Below are 24,255 nucleotides of genomic sequence, written 5' to 3'. Positions count from 1 at the left end.
CATTGTACTAAGGCTGCAAGGGACAGCAAAGTCACCACAGCCTGGCAGGGAAGTACCCTCAGGCTATCCTGAGCAGGACTGACCAGAGCTCCCCAGTGCCAGGACCTTGCTGTCATCTGCAGGAAACTGGGAGGCACTGGGTTTCTTGCAGCTCACGTGGTTTTGAGGCCAATCCTGGAAACCCTGCTGAGGTTAGGAAACCTAAAAATAGCCTTGGGGAAATCCCAGTGGCCCTGCCACACTGCTTGGTGGGACCAAGGTTGCTCCCTGGAGAAGGGAAATTGTTCCATCTCCTACAAGCTGAAGTGGAGCTTTTGGGGCAAGATGATGGCCCTAGAGCACAGAAGCTCTTGCCGGACTTGGTGCCAGACCACTGCAGCATAAACAGAGCTAAAAGTGGAGGAAACAAACAGAAAACCCTAAAACCCCAGAACAAAACAAACCTGAAGAAAACATCTCGCCTTCCCTCCCGGCTTGCGTCAAGGCCAGTCTCCTGCTGTGGTGGAGGGGAGGTGATGGTCACCCCGTCTGTGCTGGTCCTAAGTACCCCTCCGGGTAGGGGCTGTGTTTGGGGAAGGGCAGGAACCTGTCCCCTTTGTGCTCAGATGGACAGCAAGACCAGCATCACTGAGTATGATGAGAGCACCACCGGCAGTCTGGAGCACACGTAGCGGGGGTGCTTCAAGCTGACTCTGTGCCCACACAAGGAGCACTGGGGACAAGTGGCCCCATGTCCCTGAGGCCTTGTGAGAGCAACACTGAGGCTCCTCACCCCCCTGGGCTGGGTGACATCCCGAACAGCAGTGGGAAATCAGGTGCTTCCTGCTGGCGACAAGGGCTGGGTGGCCTGGCTGGGTGGTAGAGCTGTGAGACCTTTTGCAGTGGGACAGGCTAAGAACGGAGGGGACTTTGGTGCCCATTCCCTACACTCACACCGTGGCACGCACACACACGGATGCTTGCCTCACCTGGGTCCTGAGAGTGCCCCTGTCTCTGCTGGGCTTTGACGGGGGAAGATCCCTTCTATCCCAGCCCCCTCACAGATGTCTGTGCTCTGCAACAGGCTGCGGTGACCTACAGACAAGCAGACCTCCAGCAGCACTGCCTGGCCTTCATCGAGGACTGCACTGCGGTACGGACTGCGGGCGATGGGCAGGGATGGCACACGGGGTACCCCAGGGCATGGGCAGCACTGGGGCACGTGGCTGGGGGCCACAGCATCATGAGGCAGGGGAGCAGGGCACCTAAGAATGGGGTGGCTGGGGGCTGGAAAGGGAACAAATGTATTTTGGGGGAGAAGATGGCTGGGGAGTACTGGGGTGCCAGGGCATGGGGTGTCTGGGTGAGGGCATGCTGGAGTGCGAGGCAGGGACGGTGTCAGGATGGGTTCAATGGCTCACGCAGGTGGGAGGTGAGGGGCTGGTGTGGGGTGCTGGTGCCAGCCCCCCGGTGCTGCGGTGTGCTGGCAGGCAGTGGTGCAGACACGGGGCTTCCACGAGCTGTCTGACGTGGTACTGGCGCGGGTGCTGCGCAGCGACCGCCTGACCGTGGACGAGCCGGACCTGGTGCAGGCTGTGCGGGAGTGGGCACACGTCAGCTCCGTGAGTGCAACACGCGGTGACAGGGAGCGGGGGTCCCGGCTGGTCCCCCTGGCACAGCCACGCAGGGGTGCTTGGATTCCCACCAGCCCAGGCAGGGAACCCAGGTGCCCCGTCCCTGAGCAGTGTGATGGGCACAGAGGCTGCTTCACTGCCCCAAACATCCCCTGGTGCCCAGGCCATCGCCAGCCCCATCCCTCCTATCCCCCTGGCCCACAGGCCGTCCTGGAGCGCCCGGTGCCCGAGGTGGCCTCCCTGCCCGTGCAGGAGCTGCGCCTGCCCTTGCTGGCACCCAGTGAGCTGGTGACACTGGAGAGCCACAACCAGCGGGATCTGCTTATCCCGGTGAGCCGCTGCCTCCTCGCAGGGTGCCCGGCCTCACCTCTGGGGCTGGAGGATGCTGCAAGGCCGGCTTTGCTGGGGGGGGAACCACGCTACTGATACCCCCATCCCTCTCCCCATGCCCACAGGTGGAGAGCATCGCGGCAGCTTGGCGGGCCCACGCCCTGAGGAAGGGCAGCGGGGTGCCCTCCCGCCTGTGCCAGCCCCGGCGCGGGACACGGCCCCGCGACCACCACCGGCTCCTGGACCCAAACACCAAGTAGGGAGCCCGGGTAGCGCTGGTGCCCCTCAACGCAGGGCTGGCTGCGGGGCTGCTGCGGCAAGAGCATCAACAAAGTGCCCACGCCGCAGCTTTGGGGTCGGGGCAAGATGCCCAAGTGGTGATGGGGAGCGGGCTGGTGCGTGGAGCTGGGTGCGAGGACACCCGGGCACCGCGGTCCCGCACGCAGCCCGGCTGCCGCGCTCCCTGCGGGACAGGGACACGGGGCGAGCTTCCCCTTCCAATCGCGCCGCCGGGCGCCGTGCCGAGGCCCTGCGCCGGGGCCGTGCTGCCCTCCCCCGGCAGCGGGGCCGTGCTGCAGCAGCGGCCGGGACAGCGGCACAGCCGCCCCGCCGCCGCGATGGGGAAGGGGCTGAGGATGGGCGACCCCGGCATCCCTGCACCGACGCCAGGGACAGCCTCCCAAGCCCTCATAGCCCCGTGTGCACTCTTAGACCTCTCTCCACAGCGTGTTTTCCCCCCTCTCACCATCCACTGTATGTGCACGCACAGCTGGGTCTGTCTCAAAGCATTCCCTCCCACCCCAGCTGTGCCCCCCAGGAGAAAGGGCTGGACACGGCAGGTAATTTATATATAATATATATATTTACTCTTTAAAAATAAACCTTCGGTCCCCACTACCACCTGTACAAACTACAAAAATAAACCTTTGCTCTCTTTGATATAAATAACTTAGATGGCGTGTTGGGGGTGGGGGAGGGGACCTGCCCGCCGTGCCCACGCCTGGCATGGGGACAGGGGTCCCCGGGGCCACCCCAGCTCAGCGGCAGTGTCTGGGGGGAGCCGGGGCTGCGGGCACGGCGAACACGGCTGGAGTTAAAGTGCTGGGTAAGGGCACGGCCAGTGCCCGGGATGGGGCCGGGGATGGGGCTGGGGGACAGGGCTTGGCCTCAAGGGCAGCCCCGTTGCATGGGGACATGGGGAGAAAGACGCTTTCCCGGTGAGATGTGCCCAGCAGCTCACCTGTGTGAGTGAGCACTGCCCTGTGCACCAGCACGTGCCGTCACCAGGGCAGAGCAACACGTGTGGCACAAGGGGCCGCGACAAACGACCCCCCTCCCCCCCACAAAAACCCTGCCTGTGTAGCGGGAGCAACAGGCTCCCTAACTCTGCCGCGGCACGTCCTTGATCTCCAGCCCTCCTGTGTTCACCAGTGGGGAAACTGAGGCAGGGAGCAGCTGTCAGAAGGGGTGAGCTGCCCGTGGCCACCCAGCACCCTGTGAAGCAGGGGCATGAACCTGGGGGTCTGTGCCCCCACCCCAGGCTCCCCACTGCCTCTGGCAGGCAGCCCTGCAGCGGCAAAGGGTCTGCCCCCTCCCTGCCTGCACCCTGGGCAGCGGGTGAGGCCATAGGCTGAGAAATAAATCTTTTAAAATAAGCTTAAAAATATATATCTCTCTATAGATAGTTTCCCTTTGCAATAAATAAAGGGGGAAGGAGGTTGCCTGCCCCAGGCCTTGCCCACGGCATCCCAGGGCATAGGTGGCTCTGGGGCGGCCCCCTTATTGGGATGGGGGGGCATTAAGGCACCCTGTTGGGGCACCCCAGATCATGGCCCGGGTGGGGGTTGTCCCAGGAGGAGGTGTGGGGGGACAGGCAGTGACCCCGCAGGTAGGGAGCTGGCAGGGCACCAAGCCCACCTTGCCAGCAGCTCCAGAAACAGAGGGGGTGAGGGGGTTAGTGCTTCCATTTCTGGGAGGAGGCGACAAGCCCGGAGCAGTGTAACCCCAAACCCTGGGTGAGGGGATGTGGCACCATCGGCACAGCCCCAGGTGGGGCACACTTGGGCACGGCGTGACCTGCACACAGCTTGCATAGAAGTGCCAGCCTGCCCTGCCCAGCCCCTTTCTGGTGGGTGTCGGCGGGGGAGGCCAGTCCTCCTTGGCCGAGACCAGAGTGGGCATCGCCGCTCCAGCGATTAGCAGCACGACGCGGGTGACCCCGCTCTGCACCCTCCTGTGCCCGCCGGGTGCTGGGGAGATGCTCTGCTGGGAGAGAGAACGGGGCATGGGTCAGCCAGCTTCCTCCAAACCCACCCTGCACCCCTCGCCACCGCCTCTGAGCCCCAGGGCCGGGTGCCCGTGTCCCCAGGCTCACCTAGCGCCGGGCTCCCGCCGCACGCCGTCCCAGGCTCTGCATCTCAAAGGTGTCGGGTATGGTGGCGCCGGGCACGCCGGGCTCCTCCAGGCAGTCCTGCTCTCCGCCGGCAAAGCTGGGGTAGGAGCCAGGCAGCGTGGGGTGCAGGGCCACCGTGACCGACGCGGTGGCTGTGACGGTGGTGTAGGTGCCGGCGGGACCGTGCAGGTGGGTGCTGTAGGCGGGCAGGGCTGCGGGGGGCGCCACCCGGGTGCCCGGCGGACATGGCTGCGGGTAGTCTCGGGGCGGTGCGGGGCACGGCTCCACAAAGGGCAGTGGGGGTGCAGGCTGCGAGCCGGGGGCCTCCTTTTTCCCCTGGGCTTCTGGGCTGTCCTTGTAGGGCTTCAGCACCTGGAGCGGAGGTTTGGAGCATGAGGGCCCCCAGCCACGCTGAGCACCCCCCTGGTCACCCCACCAGCAGCAGCCCAGCAGCCCCCATCCCCTGGCTCTACCCGTGACCCTCTCCCAGGGGATGCGGCAGAGCCGGCGAAGCCACGGCTGGCAGAGACACTCACTGTGATGTGGGGGAAGCTGGGGTCCTTGCCAGCCTCCAGCAGGATGTGCGCCGGGGCGGGGGGCACGATGAAGGGTCCCCGGGAGCTGCCTGGCCCCAAACCCTCCACGTAACGCTCAGTGTCCGAGGGGTCAGGGAAGGTTGCGGGCCAGGCTGGGGCACGGCGGACGTACAGCCCCCCAGGACCCAGACATGGGGGCACCGTCTCTGACGTGGGCAGGTGGGGGCTGTTATCCACCGGGGAGGCCTGGGGGGAGAAGGGACAGCGTCAGAGGGATCAGGGACACACAGGGATGGAGGGGTGTGGGGCAGCAGGGAGGATGGGGGATGCAAGGGTGGGGTGAGGGCTGTGTGGGGTGAGGGAGACAGAGCATGAAGCAGGGATGGGGTCAAATGGGTCAGGGAGGGGTTGGAGAGTCAAGTGTGGGGTGAGGCAGGAATGGGGTAAAGCAAGTATAGCGCAAGGATATGGGGCAGGGAAAGGATGGGGTAAAGTACAGATGGAACGGGTTGAGGGGCTGAGGTGGGCACAAAGCAGGGTCGGGACTGGACAAGGCAAGGATGGGTATAGGGTGAAGGGGGGACAGGGCAAGGGGCAACAGAGGTGGGTACAGGGTTGGGGAGGAACAGGAAGAGGTGGGATGGGAGCCTTGTACCTCAGGGGGTGGCCCAATGACAGAGAGCAGGACTGGCAGCAGCACCAGCCCGTTGAGCAGCCCCAGCAGCGTCAGGATGGTGAGCACTGCAAAGAAGTACCTGAGGGGGCACAGGCAGAGCGGGTAAGTGGACACAGCCACCATGGACCCCGTCCCACCCCAAACACGGCTTCCCATGCCACACACCCCAGACCCCCACCATCTCCCCATCCTCCATACAGCACAGGCTGGGTACCCCCAGCAAGACACATCCTTGGCAGCTGCCCCACATCTCCCCTGCCAGCCAGGGGGCTGCCATGCTCACCAGCCCCCATGGCCAAAAGATTTTCTGGGGTGTCCCTCCGGTACTTACCTCATGATGAAGTCAAACTCGGAGCCAGCCAACATGAGGACGCCCAGGAGGGTGGAGACAGCACCGTCCATCACGGGGGCAAAGGTGTGCTCCAGCGCTGCGGCCGAGCGCACGTTCCTGCTCCCCGCAGCCGTCAGGAAGCCCTGCATGGGATGGGGAGTGTCACATGGGGCTCATCCCTGGCTGCCACCCACGGCTTGGCCACCCAAGGCGGTGAGGGAGATGGGGAGTAGGAAGTGGGGTGCCCCGAGGCTGGGCAGGGGGCTGCCTGTGCTCACCAGGGCCACGTGGATGGTGAACTCCACACCGATGCCCACCGAGGCGATGAGGATGACCACGGGGATGGCGCTCAGCTTGATGCCCATCAGCCCCATGATGCCAAACAGCTCCACTGCCATCATGGCCAGGATGGAGACCTGAGGGGGTGGTGGGGTCAGTGAGGGGTGGCTCTGACCAGCCATCTCCTCTGCTTCTCCACCCAGCATGCCCAATCCTACTCTCCATATAGGGCAGCCTCACCCCATTGCCACAGCTCCCTATTTGAGTTGTCCGTCTGTTCCACCTGCGGGGGACGGCCATCACTCACCTCTGCGTGACGTCTCCAAACCCTGGCCCACTACACACGTTCTCCTCATAAAGGGTGTCCCTGGCCCCGTCCCCCACTCACCGCCACCTCCATGTGGGTGTTCCCTCACCCTCTTCTACACAGATGTCCCCTCCATAAGTTCCCTTCATAAGCAACATCCCTGATCCCTCCATATGGGTGTCCTCCAGCCGCTGCCACCTCCATGAGGGCGTCCCTTCCACCCAGGGTGCCCCTGGCCAGCCCGTCCACATGAAGCAAGTACCCAGGGCCACCCAGCAGGACGGGAGCAGGGCTGGATGTCCCCGTCCCCACACACCGGGAGGGCAGCCCAGCCGCCCACCCCGCAGCGCCCAGGCCTCGGGGTGCATACTCACGATGATGCCGGCCGTCCAGGGGTTGAGGAGCAGCAGGGCACAGACGAGGAAGGTGCAGGCCAGCAGGATGCTGATGGCCAGCAGGAACCAGTGTCGCAGGCCGATGTACTGCTCCCAGAAGAGGAAGGGGTAGCCGCTGGGGTAGCTCAGCACACCGTGGCGCTGGGCGGCCTCCCGGCAGATGGCCCGCACGCTCTCAATCGCCTCCACGAAGTCAGCCGTGCGACGCAGCCCGCTCAGGTAGAAAGGGAACTGGGCGAACTCCAGCGGCTGGGCTGCCGGGACTGGGGAGGGGAGCACAGGCAGCGTGGGGTTAAGGGCAGTGCAGGGGTGTGGGCAGCAATGGGGGGTGGGCAGCGCTGGGGCACGTCAGCCAGAGTGCAGCCTGATGCCTGTCTGGGTATCACAGGGCTGGGGAGCACGCCTGGAGCAGACTAGGGGCAAAGAGATGGTTTCTCTGCCAGAAGGATGCCTGTGGGTAGGGGGCCATGCAGAGCGGGGGTTTCTCTACAGCAGGAATGGAAGGGTTTCTTTGTGGCAAGGTGCTCGTGGGCTGGAGCAGGGGTGCGTGTCTGCGTGCCAAAGGCACAGGGAGAGCGGAGTGGGGTGCTCAGGGTGTGGGGTGCAGGGGGCCCGAGTGTGGGGCATGGGGAAGCAGGACAGCTTCTCTACAAGAGAATGCTGCTGGGACCAGGGATGTGGGGAGGCTCTTGTCAGGGGTATGCTTGCAGGGCAGGAAAGGTGCAGGGAGTGGGGCACTCCCCAGGGGCACGCCGGGGGGCAGGAGGGGACCAAGGGGGAGCGTACCACGCTCACTCACTTCGCAGGTTCTCGCCCGTGGTGTCGTACTTGTCGTGGATCCACTCAGGTGGCGGGGGGTAGAAGTTGGCCTGGGAGGCAGCAAAGCCCAGGGGGTCGTTGCTGGCCCACACCGTCAGGCAGATGTAGAAGGTGTCAGGGGGGATGATGCCGTTCTCGTCCACCAGCCGCCGCGTGGTCAGCTAAGGGGAGAGAGCAGGAGTGGTCTGAGCTGGGCACAGCATCGTCTCCAGCCCCAGGCTGCCCCAGGCCTGTCCCACCACGCACCTGGTTGAAATTGAAGGGCTCCTTCTTGTTGCCGGTCTGGATTAGGAGCTTGTACGCCAGCGCCCCGTCCTCGGAGCCGTTGCGGTAGCTGTCGTGGGTGATGCGCCCGGCTTGCCAGTCCCTGTCGAAGGTGGCCTGGAGCCCTGGGGACACAGAGCTGGGGGTGAGCATCCCTTGGGGCACACCACCCTGCACGGCCTCCCGTGTGCCCTGGAGAGTGTGGCGTCACGGGACAGGCACGGAGAAACCCCAGGGCTCGGCTTGGCAGGGACACCACGGGACCAGCCTCCCCAGGGAAGGCACCTCCAGGCCAGAGGGGAGGGTGTGGGCTGGGGAAAGGGTCCTTGGGCAGGGGACGGCACACAGGAGAGGGACGTTCCTCACCTCGCAGCCAGTCCTGGAAGTAATGGAGCCACATCTTGGGCAGGTCACGGTTGCCCTCCCGCACCACGTACTTGACGGTGCTGAAGGCCTGGTGGAGGCTGAGCAGGGCGGCTTGGGCGCCTGGGTAGTGGAAGCCACCCTTGGTGACGATGAACATGTTGTAGAAGGAGAAGTACTTGAACTGGGCCGAGATGAAGGCGTGCGCCTTGGTGTCCCGCGGCACGATGTCCGTCAGGTACAGCCCGTCGTGCACCATGGTGGTGCCGTAGAGGCTCAGCCCCAGCAGCGCCAGGAACAACACCACCACCACCGCCTGCGGGGATGGGGGGGCGGGTCAGGCAGGGGTCCCTGCCACCCCCTTCCCCGCCTCGCGTGGCACCGCCAGCACCGTCCCCACCTCACCTTGGTCCGCGTGCGCAGGAGGAGCGGGGCGTACTTCTCCCGGGCGAAGTCAGCCAGGCTCCAGCGGCAGAAGGGCAGGGGCACGCACTCCCTCCTGCCCTTGGCCTCATCCAGCTGGGCCAGCAGGTCCCGAGTGGAGCTGGATGGGGCGAACACCTGCGAGCCCAAGGGGTCGGCGGTGGGGGGCAGGAGCACGGCGGGCGAGGTGCACACCTGGGAGGTGGGCGGCAGGACGGTGACGACGTGGTGGCCCGAGGGGTCGCAGCGGGTGAAGGCTTGCACCGTGGTGGTGATCTGGGTGCTGGTGGCCACGCCGGGGTGACCATAGGGGGACGGGTGGCAGGCATGGTTGTCGTTGGCGTCGGCGAGCTCCTGGGGTTGGATCTGGATGACCCGCGAGGAGCAAGGGCTGTGGGGAGAGAGGAGAGGACAAGAGGGGGATTGAGGAGAAGATACTGAGGGAGAGCAGCAGTCACGCCACGCTTTTGGTGGGGGACCTGTGGGGTCAGTCCCAAGCTGGCCAGCCCAGTGCTGGTACCTGTAGAAGCAGCAGAGGATGTCGAGCCGGCGCTTCTCTCGGCGGTGCAGGTCCAGGCTCAGGATGGCGGGGAAGACAAACAGCACCATGGCGAAGTTGAACACAACCACCACGGCAGCCTGCAGGCAAGGGGAGGGGACGTGTCACAGTGGGGTCTGGCCGTCCCTTCCTGCCCTCCCCAGACAGGGTCCCTGGCCCTACCTGGAGGGAGAAGGCACGCAGGGCAGGGATGGGCACCAGGGCTGCCATGAAGAAGGCGATCATGTTGCTGACAGAGGTGAGAGCCACGCTGGTCCCTGTGCGCTTCAGGCACTCGCCCGTCCGCTCCTGTGGGGACAGAGGGAGGAGGCGATGAGAGGGGCCGTGGGGAGGTGGCAGAGGACCGGGGGGCCCTTGGACAGGGCTCGGTGCTCACCTTGAAGGGGATGTGCTGGCCAGTCTCGGTGAAGGCGTGAGCCAAGAGGAACATGTCATCCACACCGATGCCAAGGGCCAGGAAGGGCAGAACCTGTCAGAGAGCGGCTGGTGTTGGTGTGGGGACATGGCCACCATGTGGGAGGGTACACGGCCACCCCACAGCTCCCAGAGCCCCACCAGCTCTGCACTACCTGGCTCTTCCTCCAGTACATACCTGGGTGGTGGCTGCGTTGAAGGAGATGCCCAGCAGCGAGCAAAGCCCCAGGCCAGAGGCCACGGACAGAGCCACAAGTAGGACCCCGGCCAGGCCCACAGCCCCCTGGGACTTGGAGCAGTCCCAGCGCAGCATGGTGACGCAGGCGTAGGCCAGCTGGAAGAGCACAGCGGGTTAGCAGGGAGGGGAGGGAGAGGGAGGGAGGCGGGGAGGGACGGCAGGGGACGGGGAGAGGGGCACACGCACCATGAGGAGGTAGCCCCCGGCCACCCGGATGGCACTGACGTCGGAGAAGGACTTCATGATGTCATTGAGCGTGGTGGTGGAGAAAGCGTGGACGCTCTGCGTGGCGTTGGGCGGGATGGAGTCCTGCGCCAGCTGCCAGAGGTGCACCCCATCAGAGGAGGCAGGACTAGCCCCCAGCTCCCCAGTGAATCCCCCCCTCAGCCACCCAGGGAGTCAGCATCACTGCTGAGGGTCCCTAGGGACCCACCAGACCACAAGGGAGCTGTACCAGGACCTGTGGCCACGTGAAAACCTGGGTGCAGGGGGATGCCGCGCAAAGCCTCACCCCTGCCCAGCCCCACGCTGAGGTTGTTCCCTCTGCCCACCTCCACGAATTTCCTCTGCCAGGCTTCCAAGATGGCAGCTGCCTTCTCCTCGCTCCAGCTGATGTCGTGGATCTCGTAGTCATCCTTGAAGTGCTCGAAGAGCTGCCGGGGGCTCATGAGGAGGAACATGGTCTGCAGGGCCTCGGCGCTGGGGGACAGGCACGCACCTCGCTGGGACCGGCTGCAGCGTCCCAGGATGCAGGAATGGGTCCATCCCCCACCCCACAGCTCCCAGCCCCACCGCAGGACCCAGGCACTCCCAACACATCCCGTCCCCTTGCTCGGAAGCACTGCCCCACTTTACCAAGCCCCATATGCTCCCCAGCCCCACAGCCTCTCTTGCAGCCAGGGCAGGTTCCCGTGGGCACAGAATGAGGATAGAGGAACCCCTTCCCAACCCGTCCCGGGGGCCAGTGCTGTGGCTGAGCCCCCGTGCCGTGCCTGGGGACACCCGCACCGCAGCGGCTCTCACCGTAGCAGCTTGCCCTGGGAGTCTTTGGTCGTGCCACCTAGAATCAGCTCCTGCTGCCAGCGCATGAACTTCCTGGAGAAGCCATGGCAGCCCCCGGAGAGCTCGGCTGGGATGTCAGGGCTCTGTGGGCAGAGGGAAGGCATCAGAGCTGTGGGGCAGGCAGGAGAGCAGCGAGCCCCCACACCCCTCCTAGCTCCCATGGGCTGTGACCTACCTGTTGGCTCTGCTTGTTGGGGGCACTGGAGGGGCACTGGGGGTCCCGGGGGTCCAGGCAGGGCCGCTCCATGTAAGCCTGTCCCACCTCTGCCTTGTCCAGCAGCTCTTTGAAGCCTTCCAGAGACGTGAACTGCCCCAGCTCCTCCATCAGCTGCAGAGGGTCCAGATTGCTCCACTGGATGTCCGGGCGGCCCCTGGGGAGGGAGAGAGCAGGGCTGGGGTGATGTGGGATGCCGAACCCAGGCGGTAGCACCACCACCACCCCTCCCCATGGGCCCCGGGGTCACCCTCGAAGGACGCAGAGGGGCAGCCTCTCGGTCCCCAGTGCAGCCCCCGCTCCCTGCTGGGGCTGCCTGCAGCAGCATCCCCGTGCCCTGTGCAGCGCAGCGGGCCGTGCCCGAGTCAAGTAGCGTGCCTGATCCTGTTAGGCTGGGACAAAGCCGGGGGGAGCCGGCCCCACCGCCCGGCCCCGCTTTGTGCGAGCAGTCAGGCCGATTACTGCCCGCGGGCTAACATCTTGATAGAGGGAAGCAGGCAGGCCAGGGCTCCTGGCAGCCCCTGCAGCCCTGCCTTGCCATCTTCCCCCAGGCTGGAGGTTTAGGGGCTCAGCACAGGGTCTGGGGGCTCAGGGCAGTGCTGGGAGCTGGCCACAGACCAGGCCCTTGGAGATCCAGTGGGACCCCATGGGATTTGGGTGCATGGGCAAAGGGGCTTTTCCACTGCCTGCAGAAGCTCTGTTGCCTCCATCCCAGCCCATGTGCCGGGGGCCAGCTCCCAGCCTCGCTCAAGCTTCTTTCCTAAGACAGAAAGGACACACAAAAAAAAGCCAATAACCCAGCCCAGTGCTCCAAAGAGGGGAAGAAAAAGCCCCAAGCAAGTGTGGGCTCTGGGGAGAAATGCAGCCTAATAATTCATGAAGGCTGGCTGGGCCAGAGCCGGCCACTCAGGATTCCCACATACCAACCCAAGCTGCCGCTGCTTCCAAAGAGAGCCCCTTTTATCTGCTTTCCCTTGCTTCACTGAGCCAGGGCAAATCCTTTTGTCTTTCCATAGATTGCTGCTCTTTGTTCTCCCAGCTCCCGCCCTGTTCACCCCTCCCTCAGCCTTAAAAAGGGGGACGAGTTGCCATGGGCTGGCCGGTGCTCAGCTCAGCCGGGGTGCCCGAGGGGCACCTGCTCGCCCAGCAGCAAGGAGCCACGGGTCCCAGGGCTGCTGTGGGTGCCACGCTGCCTGCCATGCACCCCAGCACCAGGCCACTGCCCACCCTGGCCAACGATGCTACCAACATCAAGGGGGATCACTTGGCACAGCCACCCCTGGTCTTCTCGCTCCCAGCTGCTCCCCAGGCTGCAATGGGGGAGGACCTGAGGTCTTAGGGGGGAAAGCCAGAACCCCCAGTCCTGGCTGGAGATGCTGCAGCCCCTTCCCCCTCCTCTCATCCAGAAGCAGCCTGAATAAGGCCACTATTTCATCTGTTTAGCAAGGGGCAGCTTTCAGAGCAGCATTAGCATGAGAAAGCATTGGGCTGCGTTTGCTGACAATACACAAGCCCCCCCCCGGCACTCTGGACAAACACACGTAAACAGAAGGAATGTGGGGGGGGGAGGCTCCTCCCACCCAGTCCGGGGTCCCCAGCCCCACCGCGGAGGTGTGGGGAGATGGTCACCCACCACCCACCCTGGAGGCTCTGGGGCTCAGCAGTCTGGGGGTCTCCTCGCCATCATGGCACCCACAAAGTGTGGGTGTGAGGGGAGAAGCCCCCAGGGACCTGCCTGCAGCCCCTGTCCCTGCTTCCCAGTCCCTGGGTGAGGGCATGGCATGGCAAGGGTGGGCATGCCCCTGCCACTGAGGCCAGGTGGAGGAGGACAGGGACCTGTCCCCGGTCAGTTGGCTCACCAGGACAAGCCACGGTGGTGGAACCATCCTGAGGCCGAGCAGACCAAGCAGCAGCACCGAGGGACATTGTGGCAACAGGGCTAAGCTGCATGCAGAGGTCAAGCACGGCCCCTTGGCAGCCCCCCCACACCCTGTGTCAGCACCCCCCAGACTCACGGGAGATAGGCTGAGCCTCCCTGCAGCTTGGAGCCTTCCCAGAAGCAGTCCAGTGGCGTCAGGATCACACAGGGGAACAGCTTCTCTATCATCTGCAGGAGGAGATGTAAAGAGTAATGAGGGATGGATCAGGCCCTCCTTTTCCTCCCCAGCCAGCCGTTGGGCTGCCCAAACCTGCACCCTCCCACATGAAGCGTGCAGTGCTTGGGGCTGGCAAGCCCCGACCCCATTGCACCCCATCTAGTGCCTGTTTCATGGGGGCTCCTGGGGGTCCGTCCGTGCCCAGCACTCACCCTCTCGATCATGCCGTTCTCAATGATGGGGACACCCGACTTGTAGCAGATCTTGTTCAAATCCCATGATCTGGAAAAGCAGAAGGAGGAGCTGAGGATGGGCATCATCCCGCTGGGGACGTGGCAAGGGGTGTGGGGGGACACACGCACAGGACATCGTGGGGGTCCCCGTCCCCCCCATCCGGAGCCGGACTCACTTTCCGTACAGCGAGACTTGGACTTTGCTGGCGGCCAAGGCCGCCTCGAGGTGGAGCTGGAGGGCCTCCTGCGTCAGGATGTTCTCCCCGTCCCTCTTTGGGGTCTGGATCAACATCTGGGAGGTGTAGACCGACTCCTCGCCCAGCTTCTCCTTGGTGTAGCGCAGCTCCTGGCTCACCCGGCTGCCCGCTGCAGAAGGGGATCGCCACGTGCCCTGTCAGTGCCAAGGCTGGCAGAGCCCCCTATCCCACCAACCTGTCCTGCCCACGGCGATGCCCAGGGAAGGGGCAAGCAGCAGCGAGGCCCCGCAGCATCAAATGATGCCACATCAACCCGGCGGAGTTTCTTGCCACGGGGTTCCACAACGGCTGCGCACCCAGAGGACTCAAGCTGGGAGCACTCCCCCCCTTGCCCCCAACACAGGTACTTCCAGGCCCAGAGCAGCTCAAGGGCTTTGCTTTGCCCAGAAAAAACCCCACAGCTGGTGCAGAGGACGGGGCTCATTGCAACGAGCGGAACCGGAGACACCTCACGTCATCATCCCCCCGCCCAAGCTGCTCCCTGGCACCTCCAGGTGAGCAGCATTCCAGCCAGGGAAGGGCTGTAGGCAGAGGCAGGCACCCCCAAGCCCCGCAGGTGCAGGCTGTCCCGGGAGGGGCTGGGGGACAGTGGATGGGCACGGTGCGGGGGAGCTCCGTGGGACCACCCCTGGGGCAGGGGGGGCTGCTCCAGCGCGGTGGGGCTGGGCTTGCCAGGAGAAGCTGCCACCACCGTTTGCAGATGGTAGAGAACTGGCTGAGCTCAGACCCTGCCTGGCCTTCTGCGTGGCGCAGCACCGACCCGGGGCCATCCGACCCCCTCCCCACCAGACGCGGGGCTGCCATCGCCCCTGCACAGCAAAGGAAGGACGGCACAGCCGCAGCAGGGTGGGAGGCTGATCCCAACACCTCCCCAAGTAAAGCACCCCACTGCCCTGCTCCCAGCCTGCTGCCTGGGGGAGGGGGATGCTGCACGCAGCCCCCAGCGCAGTGCCACCCACGAGGGCTACCCCAGGGTGCCTGGCCTCGGGCAGCGCTGCTGGCAGGAGGGTCCTGCCCAGCCCTGGCTGCTGGGGAAGGGGGGGGAGGGGGGGTCAGGCTTGATCTGTGCTGGGACGCTCCCTCGGCGAGAGGCGGGGACCCCGGCGGGCCTGGCCCCCCGCCAGCGCCGAGGAGGCCAGAGCAGACCGCAAATAAGGAGCAGAATCTTCCCTTTTAATGACTTATTATATGGGTTGGTGTTCTTTTGGGTGGGTTGGGTTTTTTTTTTCCCCTCTTCCCCTGCTTTTTGGGAATGAGGAGGGGGAAGTGTCTTTATTGTTCCTGGCTGGGCTGGGGAGCAGCTGGTGTCCATCAGATGCCAGTGAGGATGGAGGTTGTGCCAGGGCCAGGGATGTTGGAGGGACACACACACACACACACACACACACACGCACAGTCGTGGCCTTTGTGGGTCAGAAGGGACGGTAGTGCCTGGGGCAAGGAGACCAGCACACAGGGAGGGTGGATGGGTGTCCCGGTGGCAGGGGGGAGGGATGGGGCAGGCCAGGCTGGGAGGTCAGGCAGGAGGTATGCCGAGCTGCTCTGATCTCAGCCGCACCACCCACGCCGAGCCCAGGCGGGTGGTGGGACACGGTGACGGGAGGAGAGGGGAGGGGGGTGCCCAGCGCCGTCACCGCTGCTCCCGGGGGACACATCCTGCTGCCCCCCACCGCCACCTCCGCCCCGCACGGCCGCAGGAGCCGCACATCTGCGGGCAGGGAGTGGGATGGGACAGGGACTGGGGGAGGGGGAGTCCCCCAAAAATTAAAGAAGAAAGAGGGAAAAAAAAAAAAAGGGGGAGAGAGAGAGAAAATAAAAAGCCGTCCCTTGTAATTAGTGTTAATTTGGAACAGGGCACTGCGAGCCGTCAGAAAGCTTCAAAGGCCGTGAGGAAGCCTCAAATTCCAACACCCTAATTAACCAAAGAGCAACATGAAAAGACAAGGCAGCGCACACAGGGCTGCCAAGGACACTTCAAACGGGCGCGCGCCCGCGGCCGGCTGGGCCCCGGGACGGGGCGAGACGCCCCACGCAGCCCCCCGGCCCGGGGAGGGGGCTGGGGAGGCACCCCGATACCAACAATGAGCACATTAATGAGGAACTGTATGTAAATTCTTTTTCTTTCTTGCTTTCTTTTTTTTTCCCCTCTTTTACTCCAATTAACAAAGGGAGCCCTTGGCTTTTTCATGCAAAGGGCCCTCTGGTTCCAATCAGGCGCCCGGTCCTGCTTATTAACAGCCCACTCTGCTTCCCAGCAGGTTTTGGCTTCACCCGCCTCCCAGACCCTCACACTAGACAAAGTGACCCCCGGGCCCCCCCAAAGCCCCACGGAGGGGCCCGAGGGCAGGCAAGTCCCCAGAGACAGCCGTGCCTTGAGCAAGCACCCGCCCTGGGGTGGGCATTGCTCTGGATACCGCTGCCTGGGGGCTTCAGAGGGTGCAAACATACAGCAGCATGGGCTGGAAGGTGGATGGGATCCCCCCCTTGCCCACTCCGCACCCTGAACACAGGGGGGAGCTGTGCAGCGGGCTCCCTGGGTGCCCAAGCGGGGAAGGGGGCTGGTGTCCCCAGCAGGGAGGGTGGCTGCGTGTGCAGCTGCCTCCCTCCCGCAGGCCACACCAGGGGAGCCCTCCACGTAATTACAGCATCTGCTGCAAAATTACAGAGCGGGGCGGGAGTCTCCCTGCCCCCTTCCTGGCCACCCTGCCTCAGCTACACCCCTCCAACCACCACTGCTCCCCAAACCCGCCTGGCGCAGGTCCCACCGCCGTGGCCTCGGTCCTGCAGACGCCTCTCCCTTGCCCAGTGGGACTGGCTTGGGGCCTCAGCTGCCCTGGTGAGTGCAGGGACCACAGCACCCCCTGCCCAGTGCCAGCCCCCCAACACCCTCCAGCAATGAGAGGAGAAAAGGCTTTCTCCTGCTCCCAGGTAGGAGAGACCTCCAGCCCTCCCTACGCAGGAAGGGGTCTGACCCAAGCTCACCCCACATGCCCCTAGAGGCTGCCAGCAGCCCCGGGACCCAGCTCCGAGGGTTTGGGGTCAGAGGAGCCCATGCTGGGTCCTGCAGCTCCCGGTGCAGCTGCAAGCCCCTCCGGCACAGGGCCCACCCCAGAGCAGCTACCCTGACAGGGCAGCAAGGGTACGTCCCACCACGCTTACAGGGGTCACGGAGTGTGCAAACCCTACAGCAGCCCTGTCCTCACGTGCCCAGGCAGCGCTGGGAGGGCAGTGGGTCGGGGCAGGCAGCCAGTCCCACACTGAGCCCTGCCTGGCACGGGAGGTGCTGGGGGCCTCACCGGGGCACCCGTGTCCCTCCCAGATGGACGCTGCTGCAAGGACCACTCCGTGTCCCCCTGTGTGTGCAGGATGTTGGCAGCAGCAGTGCCACCGCTCTGCAGAAGGGACCTGGGCACTGCTGGCAGCTGTCACCACCACCGCTTGGGTGACCCGAGTGGGACAGGGCGGCAAAGAGGGAGCATGCCTGAGCACAAGTGCTTGCTTGGCCTCCAAAAACCAGTCTTCCTGCTCGGTGTAATGGGGCTATGGGATGCAGTGACAAGTGTGGTGCATCCTTGACTCAGCTTCTACACGGGGGATGCCGCAGCTCTGTCCCAGAGCCTATCCAGCCCTGCCTCTGGCTCCAGCCATGTCCCTCACCAAGAGAGGAGCTGGAGGCAGTACGTGTGGGGGTCGTCCTATGGGGAGCAGTCCCCTTTCCACAGCACAACATCCCCCTGCCAGGGCTTGAAAACCCTGCTTAAGCCCACAGCTGGGAGAGGGGCACGGTCACGTGGAGATCCCCTGCAAAAAGCCCTCCCTGCTGCAGCCAGGGAGGCAAACACCATGCTGTAGAGCCATCCCTCTGGCAGACGTGCCCGCCCCTGGGCAATTAAGACAGGGGCATCACCGACCTGGCAGCATCCTCCTGTGCACCGTGCATCCCGCATCCCGGCGGGGGGATCCCGCCCCGCGCAGCCCCCGGTCGCCGCTTCCCCGTGCCGAGCGCTGCGCAAGCCGGAGGCCACCTTCAAAGTGTTGTGGGGCGGATTAGCTGGATTAGGGAGGCAGTGAAAGGACCCATGCTGCTCCGGAGGAAGTCTCGCCCAGGGCACGCTGAAAGAGCCATTTTTACCTGTCCCGGCCGCTACCGCCGGCTTCGCCAAAAGCCCCGCGGGCCCCGTCCTGTCAAAACACGTCCTCGCGGCCCCATTCACCCCACAGCGCTGGGCCGGCCCTGGGGAAGAGGGGGGTCGGGGGGTGGCAGATGGGTGTCCCCAGCTGTGGGTTCGCCGGAGGGGCTGCCAGCGCCCAGCTGAGCCCCCAGGGCCGGCACGAGAGGGGGATGGCTTCAGAAAGCCAGCGGTGGAGGGGCTGGAAGGGCCGCTTCGGGGGCAGCTCCCCAGCTCCAGCCAAGACCCTTTTTTGTTTAACAGTGAAGCTAAATTAATGTCGTTATTAGCTCAAATATGGGGGCAGCGGTTCCCAGCACGGGGGTGGGGTGGGCAGGCTGAAGCCCTCACAGCCCCGCACGGAGGGGACGGCGCGACCCCCGAAAAAGAGGGGAGGAAAAAAAAGGGGTGGGGGGGAGAAAGAGGAGATTCAGTTGGGAACTATTCACCGCTAAGACTCCTGTCAGCATTGACATAAATTTCCACTGGTGTTGGCATTTAGGCATTTGCCATTTCCATATGTATAGGGCTGCCTGTACTAATTATGCTAATCACCCCCTCTGTTGGCTGCTGTGAAAAATGGCCACATTAGGCACTCCACTGCTTGCTAATGTCACTTAATGTGTGGTTGAAACATACATTCATCCCCCTCTGAATGGTGAAATTTTTCCACATTGCTGGCTTCATTCAGGCAAGAAATGAATTTTTTGAACTCAGACCACTTTTCCAGGCCCGAGGGAGAGGCAGATAATAAAACCCTCTTCTCGGGCCCTGGCGCTGCCCCCTCCCAGTCACCAAATAACACTTAAAACGAGGGGGGAAAAAAAAAAGAAAGAGTCCCTTCCCTAAGCCCGTGGATATGTCTAAGTTTAAAACCAAAAAACAACACTGAAAAATACTCACAAAAATCCCCCCACTTTCCAGGAAACAAAATACATCTATATATATAAGTTGAGAAGCAAAACAAACTGGGTAGAGGCAGATAAGCCACAGCCATCTGTAAAGAGTCTCCCAGTCTCTTTGGGTTAATTAGCAAAATTTTCCAGCCCGAAAAAAAAAAGCTGACCGAGCTGTCAAGGAAGGGAAAAGGAAAAGCAAGAGGTTTCACGCTCGTCTCCTGAAGAGAAATAAAGGCAAACTGCCTGCCCCCCATCTTCAGAATGGTGAGGGGCTGCTGGGTGAGCCCGCCCCTCCTGCCCAGAGAAGAAAGGTCCTTTTGGAGCCAGCTGGGGCTGTGAGGGAGAAGGTGCTTTGGAGCAGAGGGCAAAGTCAGGCAGGAGGACTTGGGAATAACGGGGACCTCGGCACTCCATGGCAGCAATGCCCCAGCTGCCCCTCGCTCTGAGCCCCCAAGGATGAGGGCATGGAGTCCCCAAGGGTGTCCAGACCCTGAAAGCAGAGAAGACTGCAGGGTCTCAGAGGAAAAAAAATCCCCTCGGGCTGGGCATGAGGGTCCCCAGAGCAGTGCTGCAGACCCTGAGCTGCCCCTTCCCTCCTCATGAGGCAATACCAGTGTCACTGCACCCCAAGAGGAGCAGGGACCCGTTCTGGATGCCCATCTGGGGATGGAGGAGGGACGTGGCAGTCCAGGAGCTACTCCCTGGGCTCAAGGCCAGTTCACAGTAGATCCCAGGAGGACGAGCTGCCATCACAGCCCCCTGTGGGGCTGGTACCAGCCCCACACAGCCCCCCAAACTCACACCACGTCTTTGCCTGCTCCTTTTTCAGCCCCTGCACCATCGTCTCACCCCACAAAACCCAGCCTCCAGCAGCAACAAGACCACCCACCTCTCCCCCTGTGCCCACCCAGGAATGGCCACAGCACCCCACTCCCCCCAACAGCTGCTGCCCCAAACTCCCCCGTGGGTCCCGCCGCACACAGTGGGGACAGAGGCTGGGAAGAGAGGCCACACAGACAGTCTCCCCAGGGCAGAGGCAGGGTGGGGAGGGTGTTCAGTCCCCATCCTGGGCTTTCTCTTGTGGCTTTCCCATTCCTGATACTCCTCTATCTGCAAAGATGGAGCCAGACACGCTCTCCTCTCCCGCTTGCCCCTGCCGTGGGGAATCCTTGCCCTGGCTGCTGGGGAGGGCACGCTCTGCGCCAAGTCCTGTTGCAGACAGCAGCTATTGCCAAGGGGGTTAGGGGTGTCTCAGCCTCACGCCCCAAGCTGGGAATAAGGCAGCAAATTCCTCTCTCCCCGTTCACCCCACCGGCACACCTGGGGTGTCGCTGACCCCTCCTGGAAAGGGACGGGGTGTTCTCCGGGGAGACTCGGCAGCTCTCGGAGCACGATGGCTGCGCGGGGTGCTCGGCTGTTCCAGTTAGGAATTAACCCGGCCTTCCTTTGAACCAGCCCTCGGTGCTATAAATCAGGCAGAGCCATTCACCACCCAGGACTCTGCCTGCCCGGAGCTCGCCGCCCCGGCCCCTCGGCCCTACAGACACCCTGGGAGAGCCGGGAACAGCTGCCAGGTGTCTCGAGGTAACTCAACACTCACCGCTAGCCGGGATTTCAAAGCCTTCGAGGGGCTAATTGCTTCGGAGGAGCCTAATTGAACATTTCCACAGTCGAGGCCAATTTATGGGGTGACACGGCCTCCTTCCATCTCCCAAACAGAGGTGTGGGTCAGGGATACCCTCCGGACGCCCTAAGCCCACAGGGCAGAGGACAAACCAGCCCCCCCACCAAGTTGGGACAGGAGACCGGGCGCTTTCCCACGGTAGCCAAGGTCGCAGCCCAGGCTCGGGGGGACCCGTCAAGAGACTTGCCATCAGCATGGTCCCAATGCTGACCCCAGCCTCGGGGCCAAGGTAGGGCTGCCCAGCCCATTTCCCTGGCAGAGGGCCCACACAACAGCACAATGCCCCCATGGGAAGCAGCTACCTTCCTCCTGGGCCTGCCAGGTTCCCAGCTCCAGCACAGGGTCAATGCTCTGCTCCTGGCAGGCTGGGACCTCACCTGGGTGAGACAGTGAGCAAAACCAGCCCACATCCCTCAGCCTGTCCAGGCAGAGGCCAGTGATGGGGTACACACCAGGTTCAGGGAGTTATGAAAGGCTTCCAAGAACCCCAAACAACCCTGCCTCTGAGCTGGGACCTACTGGCCTAGGATGATGGGGCCAAGACTCCCTGCACATATGCCCTGCCCCTTTGACACCCCACACTGCTGCCTCAGGGCTGGGATAGATCATGGTTCTGCGTCCACGTCCCAGATGATACCCAGAGAGGGCAGGAGCTGGGGTTCACTGGCACCCTAAGGATCCCAAAACTTTGCAGCCAAGCTGACAAGGCATCACATCTGCCATCCTGGGGCAAAAGCTGCGCTGCCTCAACCTGGCACAGCAGTACCAGGCTCACCACAGAGGCATGCATGTAGCAGCCACTCTACCACACACCTGGGGACAGAAGAAAGCGGTGGCTGACAAAAAAACAAACCAGCTTCAAGTGCTCAGGATACGGCTACACTACCTGGGAAATTATGTCTGCTCCCTAGGGGCAGCCCAGGCCCACAACAATGCACATCCCCACACCAGCAGCACAGGCTCCAAAGATGCAGAAGTGGAAGCCAGTGGAGAGGCAAAGACCCTCAGAGGGTTATGAGGAAGGGAGGCAGCACCACAGCCGATACAAGAGACCGAAAGAGCTGCTGCAAATCTTCCTTCCATATCCTGACCCACAAATGCCTGTCAAGCATCCAGCAGGGCTGAAACCACCCTGGCCACATCATACTTGGTGGTTGCAGGTAGTGCCAATGCCTGAAGACAGCCTCCACAAGCACACCGGGGCCATGCCACACAGGAGCAATGCATGGAGGGGTCTGCCCCAAGTGTACACTCCCAGGGGAAAAGCTCTACCTGGAAGGCCAAGGGGATGCCCCAGGCAGCACCCTAGCATCACACACCATCTCCACCCCCAGAGCAGGGGCTATGTGCCTGGGAAGGGGCAGGACTCCACAGGTCAGCAGTGTTTAATCAGGGCATTAAAAAAAATATCCATCTCCTGATGCCAAAGAAGATGCCCCAGACATAAGAGAGAGAGAGAGTTCCTCAGAGAGGCCCCCAGGACCTACATTACAGCCACAGCACACGCAAACAGCTCCCACCAGTCCCTCCTGGCTGTACCCACACGAGCAGGGAAGCACAGTGGAGCACAGGGCGTGTGTGCAAGGAGCAGAGGGTTTCTGGGCACTTCCCAGGCTCAGCCCCAGCCCCATCGCACTCTCCACACTGATGCGCCCCAAGGCCCGTTCCCCCAGAAAGGGAACAACCACAGCAACTTCCCTGGCTGTGGTCACACAAAACACTGACTCCTTGCAACCCCAAAAGCACAATAAAAAAATCCAATGGAGCCAGAGCCCCGACCCGAAGCAAGGGAACCACGGGGCGAGCACGTCCCTCCTCCAGCAGACCAGGAGGTATCACTGGATTTCTCTGCTACGTGTTGCAGAGGAAAAGGATGATGGAGATGAAATGTGGGGCAGGGGGACAAGCACCCGTGGGGAGCGGGGAGCAGGTGAGGGAGCCAGGCATTCCTGGGCTGGGGTGCGTGTGTGCATCTGTGTGTGAGCAGCCAGGGAGCACAGGGCTTTTTTTTTTTTTTAAGTTAAAAAAAAAAAAAGGGGGTGGGAGAGCAAAGTTGCTTCTATTGTTGAACCAAATCCAAGAGTAGCTGAGGACCACACAGGGAGCGGGGCGTGGGGGAGGAGGCAGCGCTCCCGCACAAAGATGGCTGACACCCCTCCGCTGAGCAACATCTGCCCCTGCACAGCACCCCGCCGGGGACCCCAGCCTGGGAGACACCCCCCTCAGCCAGGGCCTGGCAGGGATGGGGGGGGGGATGCGTGTGCCACGCGGGGTGCTGGCCCCCACCTCCCCGCAACCCCCAAAGCGGGATTGAGGCAGAGGGAAGGCGAAGCCCAGCAGCGGGGAGCGGAGCTACGGGGAGAGAAAAATCCACGCCGCAGTTATTAATAACAAAGGAGCGAGATCGGCCGTTTCCACTCGGAAACGGGGATTTGCTCCTGCCTGACCCCGCCTGCTCCTCCGGCCTCGCCGCGCCGGGGTCCGGAGCCGCGACCGGCAGCCTCGCGGCTCCGGCTCTGCACCGGTACGGGGCCGCGACCGCCGCGGAGGCTCTTCCCGCGGGGAACCGGGCCCGTCGGCCAGAGAGCCCACGCGTGGAGCCCCGCGCGTTCAGCCACACGTGTCTGCCCGGCCGGGGAACGCCACCGCTCCTTTGCGTGGGGACCCCGCCGCGACACGCGTGGGGAGGGGACGGGGTGTCGCACCGCAACTCAGCGCCGCACGCCCGCGCAACACCGGACCTCCGCTCGCGGGACGCTCGGCGGCATCACCTTCCCCCTCCTCCCGCCCTGTCACCTGCCTCCGGGCCGTGCCCGCACCTCCGTGCCCCGCGGGGTGTGGGTTACAGACACGGACACAAAGCCGCACGGCCGGGAGCGGGACCGTTCCCACGGGCGGCCGAGCCCGTGGGGCCGCGCTTACCTTCCACCCAGAGGTGCTCGATGTCGGTCTCGATGGAGGCCACCCGCAGCCCCACGGCCAGCGCCCCGAACACCAGCAGCCCCACGAACAGCACCTTCCCGCAGTGCCGCTGGATCCGGCAGCCCAGGGCGAAGAGCAGCGCCTGGAAGTGGGCCCGCAGCCACAGCGGGGCCCTTCGGCCCACGGCCCTGCCCTGCGTGGGGAGAGGGGCGAGGGTCAGGCTGGGAGCGCGTCAGGCGGAACCCGTTACGGGAAGGATCCCGCAGCGAGGCGGGATGCCCGCGGCAGCCACGCTCCGGGGGCTACGGACCCTCCGGCACCCGCGATGCTGCGGGCTCGCAGCCGGCGAGAGAGAGGGTCCCCGACACGGAGGGAACCCGCACCCGCTCCTCCCGCCCTTTCCCGGTTGCTCTGCGCTCCCCGAGCACCCCCAACCCCCCCGCCCCTCCTCCCGCGGAGAGCGGGCGACGGTCGCCCCTTACCTCGGGCAGCGGCTTGCGGCGGGCGGCGCGGAGCGGCGGCGGCGCGGAGCGGGGGGGCTCGGCCGGCATGGCGGGGCGAGTGGCGGGGCTAGGCACCCCCCCCCCCGTTATGTGGGGCCGAGCGCCGCGGCCCCCATACGCGCGGCGGGGCCGGTGCCGGTGCTGCGCGGGGCCGGTGCGAAGGGCTGTGTGCCGCCGGCCGCCCGCCGCGCCTCTAAAGGGGAGGCGGGGGCGGGGGGCGCCGGGGCCGCGCGCCGCCGCTCCCATTGGCCGCCGCCGCCGCCGCGGCAGCGCCCAT

The 24,255-nt window shown here is 64.0% G+C and overlaps 2 protein-coding genes across 2 annotated transcripts in view; one reads left to right on the top strand and one right to left on the bottom strand.

Moving 5' to 3' along the window:
• The window catches only part of BTBD19 (BTB domain containing 19), an 8,271-nt gene extending 5,392 nt beyond the window's left edge, over positions 1-2,879 (top strand). The window contains exons 6-9 of the mRNA XM_062003805.1: positions 1,064-1,132; positions 1,470-1,601; positions 1,818-1,943; positions 2,069-2,879. Of these exons, the coding sequence (XP_061859789.1) occupies positions 1,064-1,132; positions 1,470-1,601; positions 1,818-1,943; positions 2,069-2,203 (462 nt within the window). The 3' untranslated portion in view covers positions 2,204-2,879. The remainder of the gene's footprint in view (positions 1-1,063; positions 1,133-1,469; positions 1,602-1,817; positions 1,944-2,068) is intronic.
• Positions 2,816-24,255, bottom strand: PTCH2 (patched 2). The gene is given in 25 exon segments (XM_062003804.1): positions 2,816-4,205; positions 4,318-4,707; positions 4,872-5,117; positions 5,527-5,626; positions 5,879-6,021; positions 6,157-6,294; positions 6,839-7,122; positions 7,659-7,839; positions 7,925-8,067; positions 8,309-8,621; positions 8,711-9,119; positions 9,249-9,367; positions 9,450-9,575; positions 9,664-9,756; positions 9,880-10,035; positions 10,126-10,257; positions 10,491-10,638; positions 10,963-11,084; positions 11,177-11,372; positions 13,231-13,322; positions 13,524-13,593; positions 13,721-13,910; positions 23,476-23,668; positions 23,958-24,207; positions 24,209-24,255. Coding segments are annotated over 24 exon segments (4,281 nt in total). The 3' UTR covers positions 2,816-4,205.

This window comes from Colius striatus, chromosome 10, assembly GCF_028858725.1.
Source record: "Colius striatus isolate bColStr4 chromosome 10, bColStr4.1.hap1, whole genome shotgun sequence".
Taxonomy (NCBI): domain Eukaryota; kingdom Metazoa; phylum Chordata; class Aves; order Coliiformes; family Coliidae; genus Colius; species Colius striatus.
Note: the sequence above shows the minus strand (reverse complement) of the source record. Positions and strands in the feature narration are given on the sequence as shown.